Here is a 13,182-nt window from a genome sequence, read left to right on the forward strand (position 1 = left end):
CCTGCTTCTCACAGGAGGCAGAGGACACTAGGACTTCAAGGGTAAAATCCTGGCTGTTGCAGAGCCAGTGACAAAATGCACTTAACCCTCTGTCACCAGGTCTAGAGAAACTCTGCAGAAGTCCTGGAGCTAATGAGAGCTCCTTATGGCTTCTGTTCCCCTCCAAGACTTCACAGCTGTAGGGGCTGGTACCAACACAGCTGTGATCACCACTTTGAAATCATAGACTCTTCACAAGGATTTCTAGGGGGAAACTGAAATTAGGAAAATGTAGAACAGTACATATTCCTAGGGAGATTCTCTTGTGCTTCTATCACTAATCAGCTTGGCTGTAGCATACTGCTGCCACATGAAGTTGACTTCTGCTTGAGAAGTGGCTTGAGTTGCACTCAAGGATTCTGTGTCCTCTTGGCCCCCTGCACAGAGTATGACAGGCCAACTGCATGCCTTCTCCTGATGGGATCTGGTTTAACCTTCTCTTTGAAAAACAAGAAAATTACTAGTCTGGGACTCTAAGCCAAGATTTGTGTAAACCATACCAGCTGGGTACATTGCTATCAAATTTACTTTGTAATTAAAAATAGCAAGAGAAATTTCACATGGAAGATTAAGTTCGTTAGTGGATCATATAACCTTGCTCCAGACAAAGCCACACTGTAAACAATTTTCAGTCCTCAGCATAAAGCATAAAGGTAGTACCACCACAACATTTAGCTGAAGATCAACATCTAACATTCTCATGTTACAAGCACATTTTCTTGAGAAAGGAATAGTAGCATTACAAAATAAAACGATGATGATAACATTTCTTGTGCTTTAAATCTGATCTCTGCGTGTCTTACCACTGAGCACAAGACCTAACATATCAATCCAGCAGACTTGACATTTAATAAACCAAGTTTATTTCTAGAAAATGAGCTGGAAATTGAATCTCATGGTTGCAGTTGGCACACACTGCATAAAAGGAAATCTTACAATGACTGAGTTTCATTTTTACTCCATAGTTTTCATCCTTCTAATTGGTATATTTAAGTGCACTTAATCACTTAAGTATTGAATCTACCACAATTATAAATCTCCAGTTTAGAGTTCACAATAATAAATCTTTGTCTTCCCACAGCAGCTGGCAAGATTTGATTTGGACTTTGAATTTAGGTCCTTTCCTCAGGCTTAACAGTAACAACTTGTTTGTTCTGCCTGCTGAAAGCATGACATTAACTCATGCCTTTAAATGCATTATCATTGCTTAAGCTTTAGTGTTCTCAGTGCTAGAATTGCTTGCCCTTCTGCAGTGCCCAACTGAAAATACACCAAAAAATCCAATTAGCCTGGGCTGGGAGTTTACAAAGCAACTTTCACTCATTAGTATTTACATGGCACTACAGATCCACATGACACTACACAGACACCAGGACGAGCTGGAGTTTATAACAATCTTTCAGTAGATGCTTACAGTGCCACAAAGTGCTAATTTTAAAACTGGTGGAAGAGGCCTTCACACACCTCCTACAAAAGCCAACAGAGGAGTAACATCCCCAGAACATCCTCACGGTCTGGCCAAAGGACCAAACCAGGCTTTGTCTTAAATTCTTTGACAAATGCCCTAAATAAGTTTCTAAAGTAACTAAGAATTGTAAAACTTAGATGTGGCCATCAAATCACAAGAGGGAAAACTGCCTTTGAACTGGAGAGACTGGGGTCTCTATTCACAGTTTGGCTACAGGCTTCCTGCAGCACCTTGGTGAATTATTTAGGCCCTGGTTGTTAAGAATTCATGCATATTGACTTTGCAATAACCCCCTGGATCCATACTTGCAGAATAAAACCATGCCATTACAGATTTGCAGGATCAGGGTCTCATTTCCCTGTGCTTGTAAAGTTCAACATAACTCAGCTGTATTTGGGATACTAACAGATACCCAGAGTAGGGCATTGTTTTGTTAAAACCAACTATCCTTGCTATAAGAAATACAGATTCTGACTTGTTGCAACTGCTCACAGAAAATCTGCACCTGACCATCACATTTTCTGATGGCAATGTTAATTTCTGTAGATTTTATCCCAGAAGAAATTGCTTAGTCATCCAACATAAGTCATCACTTAAGTGGTTTTAGTTGCTTTACCACTTGCCAACAAGACAACCCTCCCTTAAGCACAGTGCTTGCCAACTGACTGAGAGCTACACACAGAAACCTTGGACGTGGTGGGGATGTTGGTCTGGCACATGCACAGAAGTTCTGGCACATTCAGGGACTATTGGAGCCTCTGTGTTTGCACAACATACCTGCACACTGTCAGCAATTGCTTCCAGATGGTGACGGTTTGGGTTTTTTTTTAAATCTCAGCATGATAATGTTTTCACTTGTCAGCTCTACTGTTTATCACAGGCCATTAGATTTCACTCCCAGTTCCCCCATCATTGAGCTTGGCAAGCCTCATCACACTAACAGTCTTAATACCACAATAGCTAAAGCTTTACAGGCGCAGCATTGCTTGCGATAGCAGTTGGGTCCAAATTCACACCTTCAAAAGCCTCCTTTAAAAACATACTTCACATGTGAATTCCTCTGAATTCAGCTGGCAGTCACCCATTTTTGTAAGGTTTGAATCCTCTGCATTGAAGGCTACTTCTTACTGTACAGTTTACAGCACCAGCAACCACTTCCCAATCCTTAGTTTCAAAGTGAGAGCACTGCATGTAGCACATCTCACAGCAAGGCTGCTTCTTCACACCACAGATGACTTGGTCCCAATTCTGCCAAGTGTCATACCTGCAGTTTAACTCCTATCTTTCTATATGTCTGTCAACTACTTAAAGCCCTTGCTCCTCATTCAACATCTAAAGCAAGTTACTTCTGTAGCTTCTCTGTGACTAAATAGTTTGAGTTTCCTTAAGCTATCAATGTAGTTTTGCTAAACCTTGTCTAGTTTTTCTCTGAGATGATGCAGTTTTCAGAACCCATTTTAAAAGACAGGCACATCACTCTCCCAGAAATCCCTGTTTTAGCTAGCACCATTGCTCTGCGAGGTGTTGCTTTCAAGGCAGGCATCATGTCCATCTGTCTTTCACTTAATATAGAGCTTTGACACAGAGGAAAGTAGATTTCTCTCTTGTCAGAGATCATTTAGCACTTCTTCCTTCTTTCACAACTGCAAGTTATATGATTTACATTTTTGTATTTGCTTTGCTTACAAAATAACCACACACAAAAAACTAATTTTATTATTTTTTTTAGAATCATTGGCATCTCCAACAAGTAAGACCTAAGACCTTTGTGAACAACCAGGCTTAGGTTTCTTTGGGTTAACTTCACCTGAGCACTCAGCGGATGCTTTGGGAAAATCCTACTACATGTATGTGGTTTTAGGAGCACTTTTGAAGACTTTCATCAGCACATAAAGGACATCAGACTTCAGTTAGAAGCTGGCAGCACAACCCACGGTTTGCATATCAGCCAGTGTAACAGTAACCTCACTCAAGATCTTATCAAGTATTATTTTGAAGGCTCTGGCTTACACATTTCCCCTGAAATACTGGCTGAAAATCTTTCAGAGCTTTTACACTACAAAAGCCACTTTCTTAAAGAACTATTTCCTGAAAACGTTGCAATTGTTACAAACTTGGCTCAGTCTTCTCCGTTTGATGCTGACTCAAAATTAAGCCACCAGTATAGGAAGGACATCGATCTGATGGAGCAGGTCCAGAGAAGGGCCACAAAAATGATCAGGGGGGTTGAAGCACCTCTGCTATGAGGACAAGCTGAGGAAGCTGGGCTTGTTCAGCCTGGAGAAGAGGAGGCTCTGAGGAGACCTAATCAGCACTTTCCGGTACCTTAAGGTGGCCTACAAGAAAGATGGAGAGAGAGATTGTTTACAAAAGCCTGTGGTGACAGGACAATGGTGTCATGGTAGGTCTGAATAGGGCTGACATCATGCTAAGACTGCACATGACAAGACATCCTGCCTACACCTGAAAGTCTCCTGCCAAGACGGGAAGTCCTGGAGATACACAGATCGTCCAGAGGAGCCAAGAGATAAGGTCAGAGATTGTCTGCCTCCTTTTCCCAGCCTGGGAAGCCTGGGAAGAATCAGAAGCCTCAGCAGTTGACAAGACAGTAACAGATTTCCCTGAAAGCATTTGGGTACTGTCTGAAGCTGTAGCTAGCCCTGCGAGTCGAGAAATAGTATTTTGTGAGTAAACACTTAAAGCCTCTTGTAATTCACCACTGCCTTCTGCCATAAGCAGAAAGGAACTTCATGAGGCCACCTAGTGGACAAGTGGTATACTGACCGCAGGAACCTTCTCTTCCAGTTCTATTAATGTTTATATATTTTGCAAGTTATTTCTAGATGTAGTTATTCCTCTGTATATTGTTTCCATGACAATGCAAAGAACTCATTATTATTAAAAATTAGTGGTCAGGGGTGGTGAGAGTTTTGAATATCAAAATTAATAAACTATACTAATTTTGAAAGTATCATCTTGCAATGAATTAATACCCCTCCATAACAAAAGGGGCAATGGCTTAAAACTAGAGAAGAGCAAATTTAGATTGGATGTTAAGAACAAGTGGCAGAACACTAGAACAGGCTACCCAGAGAGGTAGTTGGGGCCCATTCCCTGGAGACACTCAAGGTGAGTGTGATGGTTTGGGTGTTCCACACCCCCCCACACTTTTGAAATCACCCTGACTAGACTCAGACGGCTCTGGAAATATGAATGAAGCTATTTATTTACAGCTAGCACAATATACAAGCAGATATTCACAGTATATACAGTTATAGACAGAAATATACAAGGTAAAAGGTAATACAGAAGCACAACTCCCCTCCCAGAAACCTGAGTCCCCAGGAGGGGCTCTCAACCACCCCTGCCCCTCTCAACCTTACCCCAGTCCCAAGGAAGAATAGAGGTTTGGCCAGAAGTTAAGAAGCAAAGTGGGTTAGCCCAAATGGAGGGTGAGGTTAGAGAGATGCAGCCCAGCCAGTAGCCCCAGTGAGAGTGATGGGGAGAGTGTTATCAAATGTGGACATTCCTGCTGACTGAGGGATAGGTTAGACTAGATGACCTTTGGAGGTCTCTTCCAGCCAGGACCATTCTATGATTCTACAAAAAGATCAAACTTGTGAAGAAATGCCAACATTCATAGGAAACAAGTATCATTGTATGCTGCATCCATCAGAAATAGATCTAAGAAGGTTTGTTAGAGCTTTTCCCCCCACAAGGATCTTTTAATCTATAAAGACTTCTGTCAAAAGTAACACACTATTTTCATGCACATCATATTCTTTTCCACACAAATTAAAGGGAGAGTTTCCAAGTGAGCCACGCTGACTAGACACTTGCTTAAAATGGCTTAAACCTGTAATGTAATTACCTGTACAGTAATGTCTCCAATATTAGCCCATGTCCTTGTAACACCCAAATTTTTGCAGAGCTCAAAAAAGTCAGACCAAAGAAGCCTTGAACATCCAAACCTTGTCTGGAAGACCAGCAGCCACTACAAATGTTTCATGGTGCTGCAAATGACGCAGCTGAAGATAGAGGTGAACAGTAAAAATAAATACTATTGATTTTAATTCCATTAGAACTGCAAAAAACAAGATCAGTATTTAGGAAAGACTTCATTTATATTCTGAGAAGCGCACAAATTAAGACAATCGACCTGGGTTCGGTGAGCAAACTATCCCCATAGAACAGATTCTGTGAAATCCACGTGCAGAATTAATGCTGACCTTGACAGATGTGGCCATCTTTAAGCAGTCAAGTTCACAGTAGAACAAAAAATAACTAAAATCTGCCCTGCACTTGCAGGGTTAGTTAAGAGTTTCTCCATCTCCTATGGTGGCATCAAAGTTTTGCTCTAGGTTTTCCATGGCCATGTCACTGCACTCACTTCCATAGCTCCCACAGCAGATGCCTACCGGGAAATGATCACAACGATGGCAAATGACTTTGAAGCAGCTACCAGTAAGTTCATAAACATAACCATCCTAGAGTTCTTCCCAAAAGAAAGAAGCTGTTTGCTCATTTTTATTCTGATTGAAACGTCTTGGCCTTAGTCAGGTTAATATTTTCCAGTTCCCAGAATTAATTTCCACAGCTTAAATTTATGAAGGGGAACAATATCTCCTGGCTGCACTGTCAAGATATTATCTCATCAAACACACTGCTACAGGCATGGTGGCTATAGCAATGGAGCACACCGTGCAGGCACTGGCAGCCATGCTCACTGGTTCAAGGAGGAAAAGTCCCCATGCCTTCTGCCCTAAGCTTGGTTTATTGCTGTAGCTCTGTGCACCCACAGCTCCAGATGGCTAAATATCATCAGCAGAATAAAAAAGTGACCAGTAGTGAAATCTTAACAGCTGAATGTTTTCTGTTGCTACTTCAGTTTGAGATCATGGGAATGATAAGTTATTTATTTCCCACATTACAGCCTACTGCTGCGCAGTGTAGATCTGCAAGGTCAGGAAACCCAAAAAAGGGAAGATCAGAAAGATAAGATGAGCTTCTCCATCAGGGAGGTGATTGTCCCCTTGTAACCAGTGCTGGTGAGGCCGCACCCTGAGTATCATGTTCAGTTTTGGGCTCCTCAATGCAAGACAGATGTTGAGGTGCTGGAGCGAGTGCAGAGGAAGGCAATGAAGCTGGTAGAGGAGGCTGAGAGGAGACCTCATCACTCTCTACAACTACCTGAAAGGACATTGTGGAGAGGTTGGTGCTGGTCCCAGAGGTAATTAGTGATAGAACAAGAGGGCATGGCCTCAAGCTGCAACTGGGTAGGTTTAGACTGGACATTAGGAAACATTTTTTTCCCAGAAAGAGTGGTCATGGATTGGAATAGGTTGCCCAGGGAGGTGGTTGAGTCACCAGTCCTGGGTGTGTTTAAAAGCCATTTGGACGCCTGGGGATATGGTTTGGAGTGAACCTTGTAGAGTAGGGTTCTTGGTTGGACTTTGTGATCCTGAGGGTCTTCTTCAATCTGAACATTTCTGTGTGTGATTCTGTGCTTTCTGAGATTCCTTGACTGCAGGCAGCACCTTAAGGCAGCAGAGCCCAAATCTGAAAGACAGATTCCGTCTCGTACAGTATTGCCCATAGAATCACACCCAGCTTTCCTGCATGGTTAAATAGGAGATGGGAGTGGTCCAAGTGTTCTACTTACTGAAGCCTGTGCAATGTGTGCAATACACACATCAGTGAATGCATATGAGATTGACCAGATCACCATAGCATCTGGCTGCCTAAAAACCTCTCTGTTTTGCATCTTCAGAGAGACTCTTGGATGAAGAGGGAATGTTATTATCCTAATTCTAATTTTACAGGAAACAGAGAAGACATTTTGAACATGTCTGCTCCATCCTCCTGCCCATGCATGCACAAGCTCTTGACTGTGAGTGAGTAATCTGGTGTTGGCCAGTGCTGCAAGCATTGTTGCACATCAGGCTCCTTCTTCCTCCCTCCAGATGGCTGGCACCATGCACAATGTCTCAGGCTTCAAGAGAAGCCTATTACGTGGTGACAAATCCCACGTTAATTAGAAACCCAGGTAACTATTTCAGTAGGAACGTCATTGTAACAAAAAACCCAACACCATAATGAAGAAAAGCACTGTGTTTCTCAGGACACAACCTTGTCACAACCACCATCTCCTCACCAAAGTGATGTGGCCTTCCTCCTCCACCTGCAGCTCTCCTGTGTTGACTTGAGGGCCAAGCAGGACAACATCACATGCTGTACGTGTGGCCTTGCACTGGTACAGCTGAAGCAAGGATGTCCTGCTGAAAGCTAATGATATTCTACAGACACTGACAAAGCTAGATTCAACCCAGAGCTCACACCTGTATATTTATTATTCACTATTTTAGAAAATCAGTTTTATTTATTTCCCTACCCTGAGCAACCCAAAGGTTTCCTCCTGTGAATGCCTCATCACAAGCGAGTTGCACATTATGCTCTGATTATTAAATCTGTCCTCCTGTTCCACTTTGAAAGGGATAAATAATCAGAAACTGTTCCTGGGACTCTTTCCTTCTTAGGATATGACTAGACTGCCAAACTGTTGTGTCAGGAAAAACAAGCAGGGGGTTAACATTTTTAGAAGAGGTGTGTTCAGATTAATGTAGCATTCAAAAATCATGCAAGTGGCAACTTGGGAGGAAAATGCAGCATGCTATATAAAATGCTGCTTACTTTAATTATTTTGAATGAGATGATAACATCTCTTTCCTCGGCTACTTATTCTGTGTTTAATGTTTTAGCCTGGCATATGAAGTCTGTCTTGCTTCCTGGCTAATGGTATGGTACAGTATAATAGTGCAACTAGTCCTATTCATAAAGGGGTTTATTATTTGATTTTCACATTAAGCTTCAACAAAATGCAACAACAACAATAAAACCAAAACATGAAACAGCACAATCAGATTTAACGCTAATGATCTTTAAAGCCCCTTCCAATCCAAATCACCTTGTGATTCTATGATTAATATTTTTATCTGACAGACTTTATTTCCCTTTGATTCTATCACAGCAATGCACTCCACTGGGAATACTGAAATAAGCCCTTAAGTGTGAGGACTTTCAAATCTTGAAGGCCAGTGAAACACACAGCACTCCCAAAGCTACCAAATGCTCAGGGCATGCCTACCTGTACAACATCAAAAGAGAGGGGAAAAAAGGTCCCATGCTTACTAAAATTGACCTCTAAAAGTGACCACAGGACTATGTAGTGAAACCATCAGTAACTGCTCTGACAGCTGCCACAGCATAGCCCACTGCCCAGGTCATCACTGGAAAACAACTGAAAGCTGTGTGAACACTACTGACTCAGATTTTGCCACCTGATCTGAAGATTTTCAGACATAGGAAACTCTCTGTTCCTTTAACAGCTGATACATGGGTCGTTAAAAATTAATGCCTCATTATGACTAAGTTGAGTTTGTCCTCTGCTTACAGTCATCAATTCCTAGTACTCTTTTCATGTAAAAGCCCATTTACCTCTTCCCCAAGACAATACCTTACTGTAACCTAGGCACCTCTCAGGCAAAATCCCTTAGCATGACGTTTCTCTTCAGTCCTTAAATATTTTTTCCACTATCTTCTCCAACTTTGCAACTTTGTTTTGAAAATATTGACATCATGTATGTAAAACTAAAAGCACACAGCGGCACAAACTACCAGTCCCTCTGGCAGGCACCCTCCCTTACGTGCCATTGACAGTCCTTCATATCACAGCAGCCTGCTGCGGACTCAGGTTAAGGTGTTTGATCTAAATATTTAATACCATTTAAACTCACTGTTTTGTGAGGTGTACATACCTGCAGAACTGCGTTTCTCCTGCTGGCTGGCTAAGTTTGCATCTGGTGATACTGAAAACCAGTTTGTTTGACCTCAACTCACCAACAGATCCAGCTTGTTCTGGGAAAATGCCCAGTCATTGTTCTTAATCACCTGCTTAGTTCTTTACATCACACAGAGGTTTTAGCAGCAACATTTAGACTTTTATTTTCACATCACTGAGATATATTTGATTAGTGTCATATCTGGGGCCAGTTGCTATGGTACTTTATGAGCAATCTTAAACTAATGACGGTATCCTACTGATTAGGAGAAAAAAAATCCACAACAAATCAGATTAATTTTAATTCGTTTGCAAAAGCTCTGAAAACCAAACCAAGCCAAACCAAACCAGTCTCACATTATTGTAGTGCTAATTTTTTAATGAATCAATTTAGGAACAGATGATGCATAAAGGCCACATTGTGCCTACCATTCCGCCCTGACAACTCATTTTCAGCATTCACTCTGGGACTTACGGGTAACTCCTTCAGTCTTTTTAACCTTCTCAATGCTTAAGACACAGCTATGAAAATCTCTCCCATTTACAGACACCAGATTGTCATTTAACTCGAATTTTGGGGCATTTCAATGAAAACCAACATGACTCAGCTGAAGATGGCTGGAGTAACATTTCAAATGAAAAAGCGCATCAAAGATTAGTTTGGTCAAACTCAGGACAAGAAATCAGAGGAGTTTCACTAGATCTCAAATGGGTGCCTGCAATTTTTTTCCAGTACTGAAAATGATAATATAAACCCTTCTGGTATTTTTGCTGACAACCATGGTCTGCAGTGTTTACCTGGGACATAAGCATTAAATAATTAAGATTCAGCAACAAGAATTACATCCTGGTCACACAGAATCACAGAATCAAGCAGGTTGGAAGAGACCTCCAAGATCATCCAGTCCAACCTAGCACCCAGCCCTAGCCAATCAGCTAGACCATGGCACTAAGTGCCCCATCCAGTCTTTTCTTGAACACCCCCAGGGATGGTGCCTCCACCACCTCTCTGGGCAGCCCATTCCAATGGGAGATCACTCTCTCTGTGAAGAACTTCTTCCTAATATCCAGCCTATACCTACCCTGGCACAACTTGAGACTGTGTCCCCTTGTTCTATTGCTGGTTGCCTGGGAGAAGAGGCCACCCCCCACCTGGCTACAATGCCCTTTCAGGTAGTTGTAGACAGTAATAAGATCACCCCTGAGCCTCCTCTTCTCCAGGCTAAACAGGCCCAGCTCCCTCAACCTCTCCTCATAGGATTTGTGGTCTAAACACTCTGCAGCAATGTAAAACAAAAACAAGCATTAAATAATTAAGATTCAGCAACAAGAATTACATCCTGGTCTAAACACTATGCAGCAATGTAAAACAAAAACAAAAAACTTGTTTAAAGGTATATGGAGAAAATCTGACCAAAACTGTGTTTAGAAGTAATTTCTAAACACAAAAAGTGAAAATTGCATTATGTTGAATTTCCTTTTTTTTTTTTTTTTTTTTAATTCTTCTTCTATGCTGGATTAGCCAAAGGTTTATCAAATGGGGACAGGCCAGAAACATGAGCAAAGAGCACTCAGATAACATTTAGCTTGCCATCAGCAGTGATGTTGCATGGGTTACATCTCATCTGCCCCCAAAGCAAATAGCCCTTTCCAGTGTACGTGTGTGTAAATTGTAGGATCGTGGTAGATAGGAAGGAAAAGTAAGCAATTTCAAGATAAAGACATAACTGCCCAGCTCAGACTGCCTAACGCAGTGCTGGTTCAGTATAATCCTTGTGGTATGCTACTTCTGTGAGTCCTAACAGTCAAAGCAAAGTCCATTGCAATGGTGATAATCTTCTGGCAAACTTGTACGTTTACAACTTATTACCATGTAGAAGAATACGCTGATATCTGAGTTTTATCAGAAAGGGGATCAATGTTTTAATCTCATTTAAAAAACACAAAAGGAAAAGCCTGAGTATAATATAAACTGTACAGGGAAAAAAGTATTAATTATATTCTGTATACTCCCCACACACAAGCATAATAACCACTGTCCTTTTTTACCCTTCACAGAAACCAAGGCTTTGCACAAATACAGTTTTCCCTTGGAATCTCTCAAACACACATATGCCACCTGACACCATCTGCTGCTAAGAAAGCGTCCAGAATGAATGAACTGCACAGCAACCGAAGATGGGTCTATATTTACATACTTACTCAGCCGACATCAAAGATAAGCTTGTTATGGAAATGAATTGAGACCAGGTGTATACAAGATGCAAACTAATTTTCATTGCTCGTGTGTTAGGCTTGCGAATTGAACAAGCTGCTCAGGCCTCTCTGGAATTCTCAGCTCATCTCAAAAGTACAGAGCAAGTATGATGTTGTTGGGGGGAAACCGCCGTTCTGCTATTAATCTTTTACACAGCAAAACCAGTATGAATAGCTAAAGCCACTACGTGGAAATCAAACACGGAATTTTTCTTATTCTCAAAGCGCCTGTCAGTCAAAACTCAGTATACGCTGACTGCTTTAGTGAAACTCAGTGTGAAACCCAACTCCAGGAAACAGCGAGCTCCAGCCAGGGCATGGCCACAGTATGCTCTATACTCCTCAAGTAATCTTGACTTCTTTTCCTCCTCACAGCATTAAAGACGGCAAAGAGAAGCTTCTCTAGAGCCGCTACAGTCCTTACGTCCCAACAGGCTGAAGCAGGAACGCTGCCACAAGGACCAAGCATCTTTAGAAGGCGAAGCAAGCAGGGAGAGAGTGATAAACCACCAGCAGCTGATCTCTCCGCACACCGCCAAGCAGCCTCTGGGTGACGCTGGGATTTCTACAGCCTGCTACAGCCAGCGCAACTACTTTAAGCCTCCCAGAACCTGGAGGAAAGTCTCCTTCAAGCCCTCCCTGAGCTAGCTGGACCAAGCCAAAAGTCAGCCACAAGGTAACATTACTCACTCCAGCCCCTTACAAAATCCCACTTGTAACAGTATGCAGGGAGCTGCGGCGAAGACGGCAAATGCCCACGGAAGCTTGGCTGCCTCCCACCACTCCGGGCGGCCCCGCGGGCGGCCTGCCGTCCCCGTTCCCTTTCCCTGGGGGGCGGCCGCCGGGGGAAGGGGCCAGGAGGCTCCCTGAGGGGGAAAAGCACGGCGGGAACGATCGCTCCTTACCTGTGGTTAAATTGTCATTGATCTTCAGGGGCACCCTTAAGATGTAGACCAGGAAGAGCATGATGAAGAACCACAGCGTCCAGAGATACGTCCAAGACCAGACGATGCAAGACTTCAGCTGCTCCAAAAACCCTGTCCCAGCTTCAGCCATGTTTTTGGAGGAGGGAAGAAAAAAAAAGGGCAAAAAAAAAAAAAAAGGCAACGAGCAAAAACCCAACCCGAGCCCTGCTCTCTGCTGCCACAACCTCTCAGCGTGCATTTGTGGGATGATTCACGCCTCCTGGAGCCGGCTCCCCCCGGCCGGCCGCACGCACCGCCCGCCGCCAGGCGCGGCCCAGCGCGGCGCTGCCAGGGCCCGCGGGGCACTCGCCCTTCTCCCCGCCCACTCGCCTGCTCTTCCCGCGGTCGTCGGAGACGGCCCCGGGTGAGGGCTGGGCCGCTGAAATGGACACTCCGCAGCTGCGACGGGTCCCCAAACCCAGCTTGGTGGGTGAGGGCCGTGCTGCGGTGGCAGCTGCAGCCCTCCTCCGGGCGGGCTTGGCACCCCGACTGCACGCCGCTCCCTGCGCTGGCAGCGGCCGCATGATGAAATGCGGGGAAACGGCGAGAGGCTGAGGAGAAGCGCGGGGCGGGGGGGGGGGGGGGGGGGGGGTTGGGGAGGGGAAGGAGGCTGTGCA

General features: G+C 43.6%; 1 protein-coding gene across 3 annotated transcripts in view; it reads right to left on the reverse strand.

Moving 5' to 3' along the window:
• The window catches only part of ST7 (suppression of tumorigenicity 7), a 160,615-nt gene extending 147,877 nt beyond the window's left edge, over positions 1-12,738 (reverse strand). Inside the window, exon 1 of one of the 3 annotated variants that reach the window (XM_064142074.1) lies at positions 12,506-12,682. In XM_064142074.1, the coding sequence (XP_063998144.1) occupies positions 12,506-12,656 (151 nt within the window). In that variant the 5' untranslated portion in view covers positions 12,657-12,682. Of the gene's footprint in view, positions 1-12,505 lie in introns of all 3 variants that reach the window. The other 2 variants (XM_064142075.1, XM_064142077.1) reach the window with 2 other exon arrangements.
• Between the last annotated feature and the right edge of the window lie 444 nt (positions 12,739-13,182).

The sequence above is a fragment of the Pogoniulus pusillus genome, chromosome 4 (genome assembly GCF_015220805.1).
Source record: "Pogoniulus pusillus isolate bPogPus1 chromosome 4, bPogPus1.pri, whole genome shotgun sequence".
Classification (NCBI taxonomy): domain Eukaryota; kingdom Metazoa; phylum Chordata; class Aves; order Piciformes; family Lybiidae; genus Pogoniulus; species Pogoniulus pusillus.